At 44.8% G+C, this 18,854-nt stretch overlaps 4 protein-coding genes across 4 annotated transcripts; 1 reads left to right on the forward strand and 3 right to left on the reverse strand.

The window, feature by feature from the left end:
• Positions 1-438: 438 nt before the first annotated feature.
• Positions 439-2,607, reverse strand: C922_00947 (superoxide dismutase; the record flags this gene model as incomplete). Its single annotated transcript, XM_008816556.1, has 8 exons — positions 439-506; positions 675-794; positions 908-1,051; positions 1,187-1,228; positions 1,450-1,494; positions 1,695-1,785; positions 1,966-2,141; positions 2,583-2,607. The coding sequence occupies 8 exons, from the start codon at positions 2,605-2,607 to the stop codon at positions 439-441; spliced, it is 711 nt and encodes a 236-aa protein (XP_008814778.1).
• Positions 2,608-4,720: 2,113 nt separating this feature from the next.
• Positions 4,721-6,848, forward strand: C922_00948 (hypothetical protein; the record flags this gene model as incomplete). Its single annotated transcript, XM_008816557.1, has 2 exons — positions 4,721-6,566; positions 6,724-6,848. The coding sequence occupies 2 exons, from the start codon at positions 4,721-4,723 to the stop codon at positions 6,846-6,848; spliced, it is 1,971 nt and encodes a 656-aa protein (XP_008814779.1).
• Positions 6,849-7,259: 411 nt separating this feature from the next.
• Positions 7,260-9,872, reverse strand: C922_00949 (hypothetical protein; the record flags this gene model as incomplete). The annotated part of the gene is made up of 1 exon (XM_008816558.1): positions 7,260-9,872. One exon carries the CDS (start codon positions 9,870-9,872, stop codon positions 7,260-7,262), a length of 2,613 nt encoding a protein of 870 aa, XP_008814780.1.
• A 2,223-nt stretch (positions 9,873-12,095) lies between these two features.
• On the reverse strand, positions 12,096-18,221 carry C922_00950 (TKL protein kinase; the record flags this gene model as incomplete). Its single annotated transcript, XM_008816559.1, has 1 exon — positions 12,096-18,221. One exon carries the CDS (start codon positions 18,219-18,221, stop codon positions 12,096-12,098), a length of 6,126 nt encoding a protein of 2,041 aa, XP_008814781.1.
• Positions 18,222-18,854: the final 633 nt, after the last annotated feature.

Raw genomic sequence — 18,854 nt, forward strand, 5'->3', positions numbered from 1 at the left:
TCTGTCGAACGTGTAAACATACAATTTAGGGCTATTCCAAAACAAAAGCGGAATTAATGAAAATAGTCGCTACGAAATAGGGACCCTTGCTGCACCAAAGGTGGACACAAAAATGAAGAGCTTCTTTCACATTTTCGCTTCTTCCTATTTGTATATTTTTCCCTTTTGGCTAATTTAATGCGGATAAGTTGTAGTTGGCAAAATCCCAGTTAACCTTGTTCAGCCATTCTGCGGGTCGAAGAGTGGACGGGTGAAGAGGTCAAGCGAAACGGGCACGGGGACCATTTCGGCTACTTTTGATTAAACAGACATCAGAGGAAGACAAAAAAGGCGTGATAGATCTGCATGTGCATCCATGAGTACGCTACAGGATGTGTAAACATACGCACAACGCTCTGCATGTGTGGTGTTTTTTTTTTTTTTTTTTTTTTTCGTCCCCTATGCACCTTTCACGTAGTCCCCTCTGGCATTTTTGTAATCCACGTAGTAAGCATGCTCCCAGACATCTACAGAGAGGAAAAAAAAAAAAAAAATGTAGCCATGCAATACGAGCAAACGCAAATTTATATACAATTGTGCTTTGCTGAGGAGTTGATCTTTTTTAAAAAGTGGACTATTAGAGGACTGCTACGATGGACATTGTAACTTTCTCACCTCATTGCCCTTGCTCTTACCTAGGGTTAGGATCGGGTGCCCAATGTTTCCTTTTATGGGGGTATCCGCGTCGTGTCCTTGGTAGATGGTGAGCTTCTTATCCTTCATTATTAACCATATCCAGCCACTCCCAAAATGGCCTTCAAGGGAAATGATGGAAGGGGAAAGGGTGTCTCACGAGTGTTCGGTGCGGGATGTGCCACGCGAACGTGTCGCGCTGATGTAGCGCAGCAACATGGAAGCTGAAAAATACCTGATGCTTCCTTCAAAAAGGCGTCTTTAAAATTTTCAAAGGTGGTAAAGGACTCTTCGATTTTGTTCTTTATTTGGCCGTAAGGCTTCCCACCTCCATGCTCCTTCAGTCCCAACCAAAAGAAGTTGTGGTTAAAAATTTGAGCTGTGGAAATGATCGACGGCGACGTGAAAGCGACGAAGGAGAGAGGTGCAGACCAAATGAACAAAGGAGTAGCCAGCCGAAATATTTTCCAAACAAGCATTCCATTCAGTGCACTCTGTCAAAATGCAGCATTACCTGCATTGTTATAAATGGGCCCGGAATATCTTCCTATCACCTCTGAGGGGGTGGAAAAAAAAAAAAAAAAAAGACATCTTGACAATATGGCATGATTACACCCACCGGTGAAGACACTATTGGCATAGACATATGTTAATAGGCATCCCCCGATGGGGAAAGGGGGCGAGATGTCCCTTTGTACGGTTAAGAAAAAAAAAAGGAAAAAATAATTTTATATTTAAGAGGCCACCCATCTGTCACGATAAAGTGCGCTGACAGACCTTCCAAGGTCAGGTTCCTAAGTTCACCATGCTGATCGGCTAAATCTGGGAAGGAAAATTAAAAAAAAAAATGATAAAACAAAAGTGGTGGGAAATGTCGGACACGAAAAAACTGTGCACTATTCTAATCAAAAGGGAGGAAAAATGAAGTGCGCAAATGAGCGGTTACAAAAGCAACCCCTCCCTTGGCACGTAATGCACGTCCAAATGGAGACAAGCCAAATTTGTCGCCTCTCATTGAGTACTATTTAAGTTCTTGACGTAGGCGGCGTGGTGCTTGCTGTAGTGGTATTTCACCGATTCTTCACTGAGGAAGGGAGACATACTTTGGGGGCTCTGAAAGGATGGTAGTGGTGTGCAATTCTGTGCAGTTGTTTGCAGGTGGGGGCGACGCGTAGCGAGCACAAAGAGTAATATGAGCAACTGAACAGACGGGTGCCTCTTTAGCCGCAATTGTAGTCACGTTTGCAATCACTTCTGCAGTCACTTTTCCTCGAGTGAGGATGCATCTATTACGAATGGAAGCTTCATTAAGGAAAAGGGTTTGGAATCCCACAAGGGTTTAACTCCCCAGCTGTCATACAGCATGTCGTCCAGTTTCGATGCACACTTGGAGTCATTTTTCACTTCAGATGGTCGGCCGAAGAAGGATAGGTACCCCAGCTTGTCCACTCTTTTGAGTCCCCGAGCGCCTGCGGTGGGGACAGCAAAGGGGAAAAAGAGGTGAAGGCGGGGAGAAGCATCGGTGAAAAGCGGAGGTGAAAAGGGGCGGTGAAAAGAGGCGGTGAAGGGGCGATGCTTCACCAAGCACACCAGTGAGTGCTGCCGCGCAATAACGTACACACACGAGTGCGCGGCGAATCGGTGATGGCCAACGGACGGCCTCGCTTAGAACCTCTCAATATCCCCTGCTCAAGAAGAAAAAAAAAACAACAAAAAAAAAACAAAACTTTAAATGCAGTCATTTTCAAACCATCAGCAGCGCAGAGTTGTAATGAATAGCATTTTGTGAGAACGATCCTTGGCCACGGGGGTGGGGCTCAAAATTGACATCCAACGCAGAGAAGAAGAAGATTTTTTAAAAAATGTAGGTGAGGGTGCAGTGCCTTTCACGGTTTATCTTGTGTTCCTACTTGGTGTGGCAAAATTGCTGGCCATTCTGTGTTCCCCTTCGGAAGGCAAATATGTCAGCCATTTTGTGTTCCCCTCTAGGGTTTGCTAATTTTGGCCGCCACTTAGCATCCCCATTTTGCACACCCATTTTTTTACGGTTATTTGTCAAGGGCATTTTTCAAGTCCGTTTGTCAAGGTCATTTATGAAGGCGATTTTTCAAGGTCATTTTTCCTTTTCTTTTCCCACCCTTCGTTACAGAGCACATTTCTGTGCAACCTCAATTTACACACGCTCCTTACTTAAACATAATCGCGTGAAAAAAAAAGAAATATAAATAGAACCACATATATATCGTTATTATTGAATGTCCATTTTTTGGTAAACGCAAAAGGGAAGAAACAAATTAGGGAACACCTTGTGCCATCTTCCTTTAATACCCAAAAGAACAAAATATCTTTGGAGCATAGAGGGGGGTGGGGAGAACAATTCGTCCACCCTTTTCTCTGTTTTTCTTTACATACCGATGATGTTCCTTTGTGTTTCACGTTTAAGAGGAACGTCGCCTTGGAACACTTACTCGTAGTCCCCCCTCTGCGCGAGAGTTGTCCGTTCTGCAGCATGATAAAAATGACGACGAATATGCATGTGAATGGAGAAAGAGCCCATTGTGCCGAAAGACTGAACAGGCATTTAAAGAAATAAAGAAAAATAATCCAAACAAATTGAAACGCATTTCAAAATTTTCGGATTCGCTAGTTCCCTCATTTGAGCCACCAGTTTGGGTTTATCCTACATAAAGCAGAAAAAGGGGCTCTGCTGCAAATGTGAATATTCCCCCTGCGTAAGCCTCCCCGTCTGATCATGCTTCACACGACCAGCTATAATCTACTTCTTATCGATAGGATGCCTCGACGGTGGCGCCGAAAAAAGGGAACCAAAAGAGAGGGGGGAAAATACCTTCCCCGCAAATGAACACTTAAAAGTTACGCGAGCAGGAAAATATAAAAACTAGTGACCCACAAAAAGGGCATGCGTAGGTACATCACAAGTATGCACGTGTAAAAACATAAAAAATATATTTATATGTACGTGATGCAGGTCTCCCTCAAGCTTAACATATGTTTTATGGGTTTCTCGGCTATATGGGGAGCGGCCAAATGGATAATATACGCCCACTAGATACGATACGCCTCCATTTTTTTTTCAAACCTTTTTTGTACGTTCGTCCAATGCTGCGCCTTGCTTGCCCCTTCAAAATGGCAAAAAAAAAAAAAAAAAAACACATAATGCATACAAAACATACAAATGCATATTTAATACATTCATAGTAGAATAACAAAACAGAGCAACGTAATTAAATTGCAAAATAACCGCTAACTTAAGCAAAAGGAGGAATTTCCGCCCAAAGGCTACAAAAAAAAAAAAAAAAAATACTAGCCATTCTTTTAAGCGCATATTTTGCCCCTCCCAAAAAAATATATTTGTACGTATGCGCATTCGTGTATCCATACTTGTATACTCTTATGCGTTCACGCTGACAAATCTTGTCACTTCCACTGCGAGTGCCACTTCCTCTCCGCAGCCTCCTTGGAAAAAAACCCACTTCGGGAAAGCTCCATATTCCCGCGTTGAGCCTGTGTGCCCAGCTGCTACATGTAAGGAAGCTTTAGCGAAGTGGTATGCTGGTAGGAGCTCGGTTGGGGAGACTCAAGTGCCGCTTCGCATGATCGTAAGATACCCTTTTCAACGAATACAGTGCGGGGGGCTCGCAAGACCATGTGCCTGATCGCCGGAGGCCCTCTTGTTTGAGCGGTTAAAACGGAGAAGACTGGGGGGAAGGCTTTGGCCCACCCAAGCGGACGTAAAACTTTGGCCTGTGTAAAACTAGTCAGCCGAGTGAGCGTGGCCTTTCGCTCTTGCGCAGGAGCAGATATATGTATATATATAGATATATATATATCCTATCAAAGGGGGACCCTACCCAAGTGTGTATCCGAAAGGGAGAATGGGTACCCTCCCAGTACATAGCATAAGGCAGCTTCTGTTTTGTCGGTAGAGGGCGGGCATCAATCTGTCACGTCGTTGCGCCACTTCCACACCACTTCCACGCCACTTCCACGCCACTTCCGCACCATTTCGCCCCTCTCCCCCGCAAAAATGTACTACGACCCGCTGGTAGCCCTCATCAACAGCTCCCCCGTGGAAAAGCTCATCGACGAAACGTCCAAAAAAAAGTCGAGGTGGGGGAAGAGCTCAGCAGGTACCAACATAGAAAACAAAGTAATGCCAAGCAAATGGGGACCAGAAGAGACGAAGCCGTATTTACCTCTCCCCTTTGTGGACTTACCCCCAGGGTTAACTCCATCCCAACTTGACCAATTTCTCCGCGAACAGAGATACGACGAATTGACAAAGAAAATAAATAAAGGAGAGCTAGAACATGTCGATCCGGACATTCGACCACCATCTCCACCTCCTATTTATGATAAAAACGGAAGTAGAATAAATACAAGAGAAGCGAGGGTAAAGAATTGCATGATTGAGGAATATCACAGGTTGGTGGAGTATCTGCTAAAGCATGTGGATGGATTTGTAGCTCCCCCAAATTATAAGCCAATTAAAAAAGTCAGAAAAATTGAAATACCAATTGATAAATATCCTGAATACAACTTTATGGGGTTAATTATTGGCCCCAGGGGATGCAACCATAAAAGGTTGGAGGCAGAGAGTGGTGCACAGATAAGCATCCGTGGTAAGGGGACCCTCAAAGAAGGAAAAAAAACGGATCACCAAACAGAAATTGAAGCTAATATGCCTAAACATGTGCACATATCTGCTGACAATGAAGAATGTGTTGAGAAGGCCGTCAGTTTAATTACACCCTTGTTAGACCCCTTCCACCCACTACATGATGAGTATAAAAAAAAGGGACTAGAACAATTGGCACTTGTGAATGGCATTAACATAAATCAGCTTGAGACACAGCGATGTTCCATGTGTAACTCTACTTCGCACATGACTTTCGAGTGCCCAGAAAATATGAATCTCCAAAATTTTAAGAAACCAGAAATTAAGTGTACCCTCTGTGGGGACCATGGGCACATAACGCTTGACTGCAAGTTGGCAAAGCATAATAATACCAAGGCGGATTTGGACCCCTCCCCCACGGAAAAGGGAACCGCTTCTGCTAAGAGTGGGACCGCCGGAAATATCCCCGCACCTCCCCCCACCATGCCACCACCACCATACGATAAACACAGAGGGATCCACCCTTATGGACAAACGTCCAGAACTGAGAAAATAAAAATCGACTTGGAATACCAAAGAATGATGAACGAACTGAACCCAGATAAAGAAAACGGAGACCACTCCACCGCTAAGGATTCGATGAGAAATGGAAATGAAAATATCTATGCTACGGGAGCCAATGCGACGAGTGACTTCCCTCCCCCATCAGGCAGCCACACCACGCTGGGCGATATCCATATGGATTCATTCTGCGACCCGACGTCTACTTTTTCCGATCTGAGCGCCATCTTCCCGGGTACCAACGGAACCGGAAAAGGTACCCGAGGGGGGAGAGGCGGCAGGGGTAGTAAAAATAACAAAAATTTTAGTAACGGGCTCCTTCCTCCTCCAATGAACGGCAAAAATAAAGACAACCCAAATCTTATCCCCTTGGGGATGAATAACAATCCTTTTCCAGATGAGCTAATGAATGCAAATACGTCATCAAACTTTTACGACTCGCACTCCAAAAGTGGGAGAAGCAGTTCTCAAAAGAATTCTAGCAATAAGAATTTTAATACATCAGGATCGAATTACCCAAATGCGAATAATATTCCTTTAAATTCTCCCCTCCCTATGTTACCCAATATTTTTAATTTCCCTTTTATGAATAACGGTATGGTACCACCTGGTTCTGTGCCCTTCCCCAATGGTCAGCAGATGTCTCCTGGCCAGCAGCTACCCATGGATTCGCTCTACATGCAGGGTTTTCCGGGTAAGAAGAGGATCCTATACGTGATGAATTATGCGCGTGGATCTACCGCACTGATTGTTCTCATCATGTTGTTTTTTCTGTTTTTTTTTTTTTTTTTTTTCGCATGATGTGCTTCCACCATTACGTGCACTTCATAAGTGACGCCCCCTTTTTACAGGTTGGCCGCAAATGCCCATGGGCTACTCGGAAGACATGCTGGCTCACGCGGTTGCGCCTGACACCAACCCGCCCCCCTTGCCATCGGAAGATGTGAACAACCAGGACGGCGCGAATGTTACGTGAGCGCTTGGGAGGAGAGAAGCAGTTTGAATAAGAAGGAGAACACTTTGCAGGGATTGGTACAATTTTGCCGGAAAGGCACTATTTCGAGGAACGGGCCCAGTTTTGAATTCGCAGAATGCGTGGAAGATTGCGTGCACGGCAGAGGAGGCGGATCACAAACAGTAAGAAAGTACACTTTGCTCACGGACGTTACGAAAAAAATGCGTGCAAGGAGACACGCTTCTCTAGGCAAGCGCGAACGCTTATCTAGTGATAAATCTGCTCGTGGGTGGCGTGCCCATGCAGTAGCCTTCTGCGTGACAATTTCTTCTGCGACAGAATTGACTTATCACAGGAGACATATTGGACTTTTTTAAGCGATCACCGTAGCGGTGGAGCTGTGGTCACGGGTCTTTCGCAGTGTGGCCCCGTCTACGGCTCCTTTTGGAGCGGTACCCTATTTACTATTTCTCCTGCAGCGATTCCCCCACCAACGCCCACGTTCCCCTGGCACGACTGTGCCAACACGTGTATAATTGAGTTGGAGACTTTTTTTTTTTCGTCGTTTACTGAATCTATGTTTGCATAAATCCTAGGGAACTTTGTGTGTAACCAGCAGTACAGGTCAATTATTTCATAGTAAAGCTCCAGGACGCTGAGACATTCCTCTAGCCCCACGTGCGGATTGTTGGAATGTCCCGGGGAGGCGCTGAGTGGAGTTGGCCCCAACGGGAAGTCAAGGCGAATTGCACTCTGCTGCTTCACCAAGTTGGTGTAACTGTGCCCATCGAAGCGGCAGTTTGATAATTCTTCCTCACCCTGTTTACGATATGACCAGGCGCTGCCGTTGCTCGCGATGCTGCTCTCCGCGGTGTCGCTATCCGGGGCGAGGGTCCCCCCTTGGAAAGGTAAGCCATCCGTGAGCGCACCCGAGTAGCCATGCCCCTCTCTTAACTCCTCAACCCCCCCCACTGCAGTAGTAGACACAATATCTCGATTTATGCACTCAAAAAAATCCACAGAATTTAGCAGCTCATGACACAAAGCAAAGGTTCTCAGCGTAGTCAACATATTAACATCATTGACATTTATGGGGGAAAGGGTATACACAAAGAGAGTTTCGCTGTCCAGCTTTATGTCTTTTAAAAATTTAGCAATGATTATCATTTGGTTGTAATTCTTCGTCAGGAAAAAATACTCCTCATTAAGCTTTGCGTAATCCACCAGTATGCTCATAATTTCATGCAGCTCTACTTTTGCTTTGTGTTCATATTGTAGCATATTTTTCAATTTATTTATCATGTTAAAGTCAGGAAAGAACCCTGCCTTTGTACAGGTGTTGTCTTTTCCTTCTCTTTGCTGAAAAAGGGAATCCACAAAATGGGCATTCTGCTGTGGCCCATCCAACTGAGCGCCACTACCCTGCCCACCTGAATATCTCCCCTCATCATTTCTTCTTAAATGGTTTGAGGACTCAACGTGCTGACCACAATTTTGCGTAAAAGAGGAATTCTCCGGATGGTCATTCTCCGGATGGTCATTCTCCGAATCATTATTCTCCAACTTTTTTCCATCCAGCACACCATCATTTTCGCTCCTAAAAATCCTTTTAATAGTGCTTAAATCATGCGCATGAACACAAGTGACGTAACCAATTATGGGCTGTCTAATAGCATGATGAAATCTTCCAGCCCTCCCCGCTATCTGTAGCACCTCGGAACCGTATAAATGTCTTAACCTATCTCCATCAAATTTTTGCAAAGAATAAAATATAATTCTTCTTATGTTAATGTTCACCCCCATGCCTATGACATCCGTAGCGATTAAAATGGTTTCCTTTTTGTTGTCACTGCTGAGGGGTACTTCTCCTTTAGCAGTTTGGTTTACTTCTCCTATGCTTCCCTCCCCTGCGCAGTATCGGTTGAAGAACTCCACTTGCCTGCGCTTCAGTTCCGGGGGTAGACTCCCATAAATTACAAAAACACGTTTATTCAACCGCTCCAGCCGATTCTTTAACCTCATGATGCTATTTCTGGAGAAAGTAATTACGCAGTCTCCCGTCGTGAGTTTTTCCCATTCCACTGTATTTTCCTGTACATGCAATTTTGTTAACCGTTTGAATCGCTTTATAATTAACTCGTCTTCTAACAGGTCTGCTAATTTCTTCACCAAACTTATTACGTTGTTACTTCCACAGAGGTATATCTCTTCACAGTCCAAGTTTAGAAGAACATTTGTCCAGGCACATCCTCTCGTATCATGGTTAATCATCTGAATTTCGTCAATCACAACACAGTCGTATTGCCTATCCAGTGGAGTCATTTCGACGGTGCAAACTGTGTGTGTTGCATTTTTTTTTTTAATCACTTCTTGCCCTGTTAATAAGCTGGTCACTTTATTCAGTTTAATGAATTTTTTGTGGATTTCCCATGCTAGGATTCTTAAAGGTGCACAATACAACCCATTACTTGACTTGCACAAACTTTGGAAAGCTTCGTAGGTCTTTCCGCTGTTTGTTGGTCCAACGTACAAGTGCAGCTTCCTCCCTTTTTTTTTTTTTTTTTTCTTTACCAGTTCGGTCAACTCGCTAAAGTCGCACATTCGCCTGACATGTTCGTAAAAAATCCACTGCTTGTAGTAATGTTTTTTTATGAACCGCTGAAAAATGGCTAGCAGTTTAACGTACTTCATTGTCTCTCTTTTGGTTTTCCCGTCTTTCGGGTCTGAGTCTTCCTCTCCATTTTGCAGAAACTCCCTCAGCTCGAACGCACCAGCGGTGTCTCCCCATAGGTGCTGCAAAAAATCGTTTCGCACATGACTGTCCTTCAAAAAAAAACTGGGGATGTTACACGAACGCATAAAGTGGCGTTGTATCTCCTCGTCAGTTGAAACCTTGATTAGGACGTTTCTTGTTTTCTGCAGTTCGTTTTCGCTCAGTGGGATCAGCCGTTGCGCTTTCCGGTAATCTTCGATTATTTTTTCAGCGGCGGGGTTCTCGCAGGGGGGAGGAGGGTGCTCAGCGGGGTAGGTTCCCACGTTATCCATCTCGCGATCTGTTCCCCGATACGTCGCCCCATCCGCAACGTTGTCTTCGTTCTTACCTACGCGCGTTGATGCTGCTCCCTCCGCTCTGAACCTTCCAATCAGTCGGCTCTGCCCATGGGGAACGACCCCTCTCCCCCTCCCACAAGTCCGCACAAAACATTGAAACATCTTTATCTTCCTCAAATGGTTTCACAGAACAACAACGGAATGTTTATCCTACGTGGGGGAAACTCCCAAGTCGAAAACAACTAGGAAAGTAACCAACGTAACACACGTGTCTGCGAGGATGTCCTACGCCCTTTGACAGAAAAATGAATCCTCCCATTGGAGTAGTACCACCTTTTGTAAGCCTCCTACATGGACCGATGGTTTGGTAACTCTGCTGGCCAGAATGTGATTTACCTCACCATCATGTAACGGATGCACTGCTTGCTGCTGTGTACATTGCTTGTCATTTTTGTGAGGGACACCTTACGGAAGGAATCTCTTCCCCCCCCTTAAACTGACCAAATTGTCATGTGAAGCAAAAAGGGTAGTCCAAAAGGGAGCATATCCCATGGGTCATTTTCATGCTGGTCTGGTGCCTCATAATCCTCCTCTCACGATGAACAAGCAACCTCGTTAGTAGGCACATATTGGAAGAAACTCTCCCACTTTGACATATACCTCCGTGGTGGAAAAACGCTCTTGTGGTTTCTCAGGAAACCATCCATCTTAAAGGAAGCCAAGGGGAGAATACGCATAAAAAGGGCCATGCACCTATACAAAACACCTGGATCGCTCCTCTTGGCAGTTTTAAAGGAGTAAAAAAAAAAAAAAAAAAATTTAATCACCCTAAATGGCCCAGTTGAGAAAAAAGGGTAGGGATGCTTCTTATCCTGTGTAGTCAGCAGTTCCTACAAATGCGTCGACACAAGTTTTTTTTTTTCCCCCCCACGCTGCTACGACGTTAGGTGCAATGGGGAAGATGCACCACGTCACCACTGCGCGACCGCTGCCCGACAATCGCGCCACCACCGTGCATGTAAAGAATTTACCCTTCTCTACATTTGTAGAAAAATTAAAAAAAAAATTTTAAATGTGCGTATGCCGTTTTGTACACACCTATGATGAGCGACGTTTGAGACTTCCCTGAATTTTCTCCAAAGTGGAAAAGGAAAATGGCTCAGTAAATTTTTATGCCAACAGGATAGATCGCTTAAAATGTCCTTTGTACAACCTGTCCTCTTTGAGGGTGTCGATTAAAGGATGCGCGTGTGGTGGCGGAGTTTAATTTACACCTCCTCACGGTGCGCTCCCAGGAAGTAGCCAAAAGGTTAATTAAGAATAAAAAGTTTTAATATATAATTTGTGCGTCTCTTTAAAAAAATTAAAAGAATACACAAGACGAAAAAATTTATATACTGGCACCCCTACATCTCCACATGGGTGCTTAAAACATGTGCACGTCTTTGTGTGGAGGGGGGATAAAAATACACATGTGGTTAAAAACGGTTGAAGCACACAGGGTGGAAACGTGCGTACCACTTTAGCACGCACGTACGTATGCAAGTATGTGCATATACATGTATGTGTATTGCTATTTAAATAAGGATGCTCATGATTTACGGTAATATATATGCTTATGGGCTTACGCGATTTTGGGGGGTCATCCGCGGGTCGCTCAAAAGGTGTAAATTTAATTAAGGCAATTGCGCCCGCATTCCACCCCCCATATCAAACGTAGGGGCACAATATAAGTATTAAAAAGGACGGCTTGCCCCATTAATGCATTGGGTGTAGGTGTGTATGGGTCAGTGGGTGGTAACTGTATCGGACATAGTGTACTTACCATGCCAACACGCGCTCGAATGAATCGCTCGGAGTACCACAGTGCAGCGTTGAGCCGGGTATATGCGTATTGAGGGTTTTTTTTCGCGTGATGCGCTCGGAAGGTTAAAAAAATGAAAAGCTAATTAGTATGACGGAGGAATGTGGAACCGCTCAAAATTGCATAGTCTCTGTTCCCGAGTAAGCATCACCCTTACGTCTTTTTTTTTGGTATAATCAAATTGTTTTTTTTTCTTTTCTTTTTTTTTTTTTTCTTATTTTCTTATTTTTTTTCCCCCTATTGCGCTTTCGCGCGACACGGAAATAGTGAACCACCAAACGGTTGTAACACGTGGACAAGATGTTCTTTGCCCTCACAAGGGGGTCGGTCTTCTCCCCTGTCAGGTCGGGTCATCACTCGACTACCTTAATTTTCTTCAAACACTTGTACATCTCGTAAGCGCAGGGCCTCTCCTCAGGGGTGAAGCTGAAGCATCTCTCCAGGCACTTCTTCATCGAGTTGGGTAAAAAGTTCGGAATGTGTGGGGTGTTCTTATTGATCAGCAACTCATGTCGGATCTTTACATTCTTGGATAAATTATGGTATGGGTATTTGCTCGAAAATATTTCAACGATGCAGCATGCCAAGCTCCATATGTCAATCTTCTCTGTCACTTCCGATGTGCAGCTAAACGTTTCAGGGGCCATATATCTATAGGAGCCAAAATTGCTGTAAAGCTTTGAATTCTTAAATCGAGCTTTCCCAAAATCGCACATAACTAGGTGCATATTGTTGTCAATTAAAACGTTGGAAGTTTTTATGTCTCCATTAACTATAGGAGGGTTATGTGCATGGAGGCCATGGACAATATAACACATTTCAGATGCCCACGCCAGTCTCTGCTTCTTGTGAATTTTTTTTTTATTTTTTAAATAATTAAATAAATTACCCTTAGCATAGTACTCCAACAGCAACATTAATTTATTCGATTTGATGCATATTCCATAGAAGGTACAAATATTTGGACGTTGAATATTTTTATATATTTCAATTTCTCTTAAAAAGTTTTTTAAATTTTTGCTGTCTTTCAGATCGTGTATTTTTATAGCAACTGGGATTTTTACTTGTACCACTTCTTCGCTCTCTTCGCACGTTTCTTCAACTCCGCCTTTTCCTGATTCGTTCATTATATTTCTCCCCTCATCCGCTTCTTCCTTCACGCCTGCAGTTGTTGCATTCTTTACGCCTTTCCCATCCGCCCCTGATTTCATTTTCATCAGCTTTTTCCCTTCCACGGATAACGATGTCACATTGGCGTTCTTAACCCCTTTGGTGTCTACCCTACCTCTTGAACCTCTCGCCGCTTTCGCCTCCCTCATGTTCGCGGCATTTTTCACCTCAGGTAATCCTTTTTCTCTTGTACCTTTTCCTTTCCTACCCCCGCGAGGGGAGGAGTGAGAAACTCTTTCTTCTCCGTCTCCTTCGTCTGTTTCTTCTTCGTCTGCTTCCTTTTCGCCTGCTTCTTCTTTGCCTTCCTCCTCCTTATCACTGTTTTCCGCGCCCACATCCTCCAGGTGCTGCTGCTCCGCGTCGCGTTTGCTCACCTTTTGACCGTAGTAGTTGTAATCCCGCTCGTTGCCATACGCCTTAAAAGCGTTTCTGTTCCTGGACCCATTCATGAACATGGTAGTTTTGGACTCGTCGGTATTGTTGGTGTTCAGCAGGGTGATGCTTCCCGCGCCGTTCCTGCTCAGGTGCATGTTCGCCTTGTTTGTGCTTCCCATCTTGTCTGCCTCGTATCGGTGCATATTGTTGCTGAGTCCACTGCTAATTCCGGTGCTGCGTCCAGTGCTGCGTCCGCTGCTGCCATGGCCGGTTCCGCCACTTCCACCACCGCTTCCTGCGCCGCTGCCAGCCCCGTTGTTATTCTCCGTCTCGTCACTCCTCTCGTTGTTCCCGCTGCCCCCACTCATCATCCTGATTCTCCCTTCTGCATAGTCCGTGCTGATTTCCTCGTAGTTGCAGCAGAGGAACTCATCAAGCATGTTAATTTTCTCCTGCAGGATCATGGAGTCTCTATCGTCGTTATTAAAATTGAGAGCGCCTCCGTCGTTGCCTCCACCGCTACCCGCACCGCTACCTCCACCACACGCATCCGTGTTGGAACACTTCAGGTTGGAAAAAAGGGCATTATAATTTGGGCCGCTGGCCTGGTTGACTTGTTCTGGCTCCACCGTTCTGTTCCACCCGTTTGCGTTGGGGTTGCTGTTCAGCTCCTTCGCTTCTGGGTAGCAGGAGCAATTATTCGGCTGCTTGTGATATTTCTTCCTCAAATTAAAAAGGAATTTCAAAAAGCCAAATATTAGCGCATTGAGAAGATGATTCATATTCAGCCTGCTAAAAGGAATGATGGCCAATTTGTTTAGCCCATTCTTATGCCTATTAATTTCGTACTTGAGTATAGACGAGCTGTTCATCATCCTTTCATTATTTAGCACATTGAAGACGGTCAGGCTCTGGTACTTCTTCAGTTCCTTGTGCTCATCGATAAACACAATTTTGAATATACATTTATCACTGTAGTAGTGGAAAATATTCTTATTGTCAAATATATAGAGGCTTTCCTTATTCACTCCGTAGGTTATTATATTGTTGCTCTTAACGTACAGGAAAGAGAGGGTGTTTTTGTACGTCACGTTATTATGGTATACGTCCATCAACAAGTAGACAATAATCTCTTCATGGTATTTTTTCCCCAGCTCCGTGTTGTTCAGCATTTTTAACTTATAAAGAATTTTCTTCGCTTCGATAAAAAATTCATCTCGGTCAATTATTATTTTGTCACTTGTTTTTTTGGAGTAAATAAAGTTAAGCATTTTTTTCTTTAGCTTTCTTATTTCCTGTACGTGTATACAATTGGATCCCTTTTTCAGGTCCATTTTTTCGTCTGCCCCGTCTTCAGCAGCTGCCCCCTCTTCGTCATCTTCCGCGCCTTCCCCTCCGTGGACATTGCCGCTACTCGACTTGTGGTACTTCCTCAGAAACATGCCCTCAGCCTCCTTCTTCACGTTATAATCCTCGTGGTTGCTCGCTTTCTTTTTCCGCTGCTGGTTGGCCTTATCCCAACTTTTTAGAATATTCTCGATGGCATAATTGTTTTCTTTTTCTTCGTCTTCTTCGTCTGCGTCTTCTTCTTCCTCGCCCGGCCGTTTCTCCCGCACCTGCCCTGTTTCTGCGCCTCTGACGGGGTGCTCACCATTCATGCCATTACCACCAACAGTGCCACTTCCATTCCCACTTCCATTCCCACCACCGTTGGAGCTGATCGGGTTCCTGAACGTGTCGAATATTTTCTCTATCAACTGGTTTCGCAGATTACACAATTTTTTGGTGCTTCTACTAAGCTTGCTGCTATCGCTGTTGTGGCTTTTCTTCTTCTTCATGGGGAACTGCTTGTTTGGGCAACTTGCCTTGGGGGGGCTGCTACTCTTAGGGGTGCTTCCATTTGGTTCGCTGCCATGGCCTGAGTTTCCCTTCGATTCTGCGCCATCCTGTACGTTGCTATTGTTATTATCTGCGTAGTTGCTGGAACTGTCCTGATTCACCCCATCCACGTAGTTGTCCTCGTCCCCCGCGTGGAGGTCATCTCGCTGCTCTCCCAGGTGTTTCTCCTGTCCGTATTCTTCCTCATCTTCATCATCATCAGTATCATCCCCCTGCTGGTTCAACTGCCTATGTGTGCTTCTTCTCCCCTCTGCTCTTCCTCCAGCCTCATCATCAACTCCGCTACCTCCGCCTAGCCCCTTGGAGCTCTTCTGGTTTGACAACATCTTCCTGTACTTCCCACTAGCGCCATACATCAGCTCGCATTTTTTGACATTCCTCAAGAGGACGCCTTTGTAAACAACCCCAAAGCCTCCCTTAGAAAGGTATGACTGAATTTTAACATCGTCATAATGAATAAGATACGTGTCACTAAGATACAACGAGCAGATGTTCGTGTTGGTCATAAAAATAATCTTTGAAATGTTCGTAAATATATTTTCATTCCTCAGGGGGTAGTATAATTTTATCCTCTTCACTAGAACGTCATTTTCACCCAAATGGATTAGAGGAAAGTTCAGCATCTTCTCCCTTTCTAGACTTCTCCTATATATTTTAATATTACAGTTTTCCTTTGTTTTGAAGATTTTTTTCTCCTCGTCGTATACCACGTTTTCATTGCTTAGGCAGTTTTCTTTAAAGTATGCCACCGTCTTGTCTACGTTGTTTCCGCTGTTTCCGTTTCTGCCGTTGCAGTTTGCCACTCCGTTGTTGTTATCATAGGAGTTTCTCTTCTCGCTGGAGTTTTTGTTTCCATTAAGGTCTGTTTCAGACACGTTCAAATTGAAGTTGTTGCTCATAGATGCTACGCTGTTTTTCCTGCACACGTTTTTGTCCCGTTTATGGTTCTCCACGAGCACGTCAGGGGTGACTCCGCCTCCGCTTCCCTTGACTTGTTCAGACATCTTCCCGTTCTGTTCGCTCTTGCCTGTCCCCTTTTTGAGGTGACCTCCGCAATTGCTCTCCCCTACTACTGCCGCTTCCGCAGCGGCAGTGGCCACTCCTTTCTTCTTACCATAATTCGCACAGCTGCAATTTTTTCCCACGTAATTTTCAGTTTCATTCTTTAATGGCATAGATGTCGTTGAAATCTGTGCCCCTGTTCCGTTTTCGATAAAGGCCGGACTCGCTCCATTTTGGATGCAACCTGCACCTGCTCCGTTCTTTTTACTCTCGTACAGCTCATGCCCCTTCAGAGTCGGCAACCGATAGTTCTGCTCCTCACAATTTAAAACTTTCTTCGTGGTGGCGCTTAGCATTTTCTTCAAATTATCTTCATCTCTTAGTCCCTTGTTCAGATATAAACTGGTCCGCACGTCGTACGCGTTCCTATCGTGAAAAACGTTGCCACATGGATCCCCCCCAATAGGGGCTACTCCTGGGGAAGGAAAAGACCCGCCCAAGTATATCATAGTCGGTATGTTTCTCTTCCCATTGACATTGGCGTCTTCTGCAGGTGGACAGCACTTAACATTATCAATCACCTTAAGGCCCTTCAAATTGTGTGTATAAAGCACTTTCGAAGCGCTTGGCAGTTTCTGCATAGCGTTGTGCAAACTTTCCTGTTCCAGCATCATCATCATATTTTCGTGAGCTCGGCTGACTCCTCTTCTCTCCATTTTCTGAAGATGCTCGTACGAACTTTGCTGTTTTTCTTTTTGCTGCTTCCCCTTCTGCTCCTCTTCCTGGTCTTCTTCCCTGACAAAGAATTTTTCGAACTGCCGATCGTGCAATTTGTCGCTCTTTCGGTCCAAGTATCTATCGTACTTCCGATCGTGGAGAGGGTCATTCAGTTTCTCTCCTAGCCGATCGCTTAGCTTTTCTCCCTGCTTCCTCTCATAGCTACCATTCACCGCAGAGTAGCCCTTCTGCCGGTGGTTCTCCCCCAGGTACTGCTTCAAGTCATAAAACACGTAGTTGCGCTCTTCATCCCTCTGCTCGGCGCTTTTCCTTTTTTCGAACTTGACATACTGCTGCTTCTGCTGCGATGGGTGACTGGGGCGACCGCCGGGGTAGTTCACATCTGCAGCGTCATTCTCAAAAAAGTTATTGTAAGGCATTTTTTTTCTCTCCTCCTCGGCGTTCATCTTGTTCATAATGTTGTCCTGCATCTTTGTTAGATTCGTCAAGGAATAGGAGTTTTTCATTTTATCGTAACTTTTTAAATGGGCCATATACTTATTATTCTCCTCCTCTTCCTTCGCTTCGTCCTCCTTCTCATACTCCAGCCTCTCCCTTTTAATGTTGTTAAGTTTTTCCTTTATTTCGATGAGGTTATTGATAAATAATCGCTTGTTTATTATTTCGTTGGCACTGACGTTGCAGTTGTTAGTAGGTGGTTTGTTCATGGGGTATCTGTTGCTCAGACTTGGGCTGTTGTGGATGCTACTTTGGTCTCCAAAGAGGTCCGCGTGTATGTATTCAGCTTGGCTGTGGGGAATCTCTTTGAAGACGTTGCCTCCGTTAAAGCTGGGTCTGCTAACATGGTCGGAAACGTGATTGCTAACATGGTCGTTAACGTGGTCGTTAACGTGGTTGCTAACATGGCCGTTAACGTGGCTGCTAACGTGGCCGTTAACGTGGCCGTTAACGTGGCCGCTGTACTTCTGCCCATTGATACCCCTATGGGCGGCGTCCCCGCTGTAGTCCAGGGGGACTATCTCCCCATGGCTGTTCACGTACACCATGCTGTTGTTTCCACTCCTCCCTTTGGAAAGGCCACTCATCCCCTCGTTGAGATTTTCTTCCTCCAGAAAGTTCCCACTTCGCAGGAAGTCCTTATTAAATTCTTGCCTCGAAATGATGTTATTATAGAAGACGCCGTTGACGCTGTTGACGTTGCTGGCGCTCTTCGGGTGATGGTCAGTCAATTCCTGCTTATTGGCGTTTCCATAAAATGAGTGCTCCTTCATTTTGTTGCTGCTTCCTTTGAACATTTTTTCTGCCGATGGGGTTAATCTTTGTTTTGCTCTCCACGTTGGTTTTACTTCACCGCGATGGGTACAACGTCTTCGCTACAATTCCGTTGTGTCACTTTTTTTTTTTTTTTTTCATTTATTTGAGACAACCGGAGCAGCTAGGAATGTTACCCCAATGTGCATTATTAGTTTTTGTGAAAATTTGACAGATGCATTCCAACGTGAACGGAATGTAACTGTACGTTTGACTAACAATGGAGATGTGCTTCGTGTTGATCTCTGCGCCAATTATTACAGGTGCACTATATGATGTCTCGTTTCTTAGGGGGCGGAAAAGGAGTACCTTTGCATTTGAAAGGGCTATTATTATATATATGCACTATCCCGTGTGTGTAGTTCTGTGCCTTCCCTTTCTTTTTTGTATTTCCTCAGAGGCATCCTTCCGACGGCAACATCAAAAGGTGGGTAACAGATATGCAACTCCACGTTTGTGTGTAGGAACCTGTTAGCCACCTCCCCCCTCAGGGTATACACTTCACAAAATGGGTGTATAAAAAAAAAAAAGCGGTACTGAAGAAGCGGTAGCCTCACGATCTCAACAAGCATGTATATATTTACATACAAGCAGCAAGCTACGTATTCCTGCAAACA

This window comes from Plasmodium inui, assembly GCF_000524495.1.
Source record: "Plasmodium inui San Antonio 1 unplaced genomic scaffold supercont1.3, whole genome shotgun sequence".
NCBI classification, from domain to species: Eukaryota; Apicomplexa; class Aconoidasida; order Haemosporida; family Plasmodiidae; genus Plasmodium; species Plasmodium inui.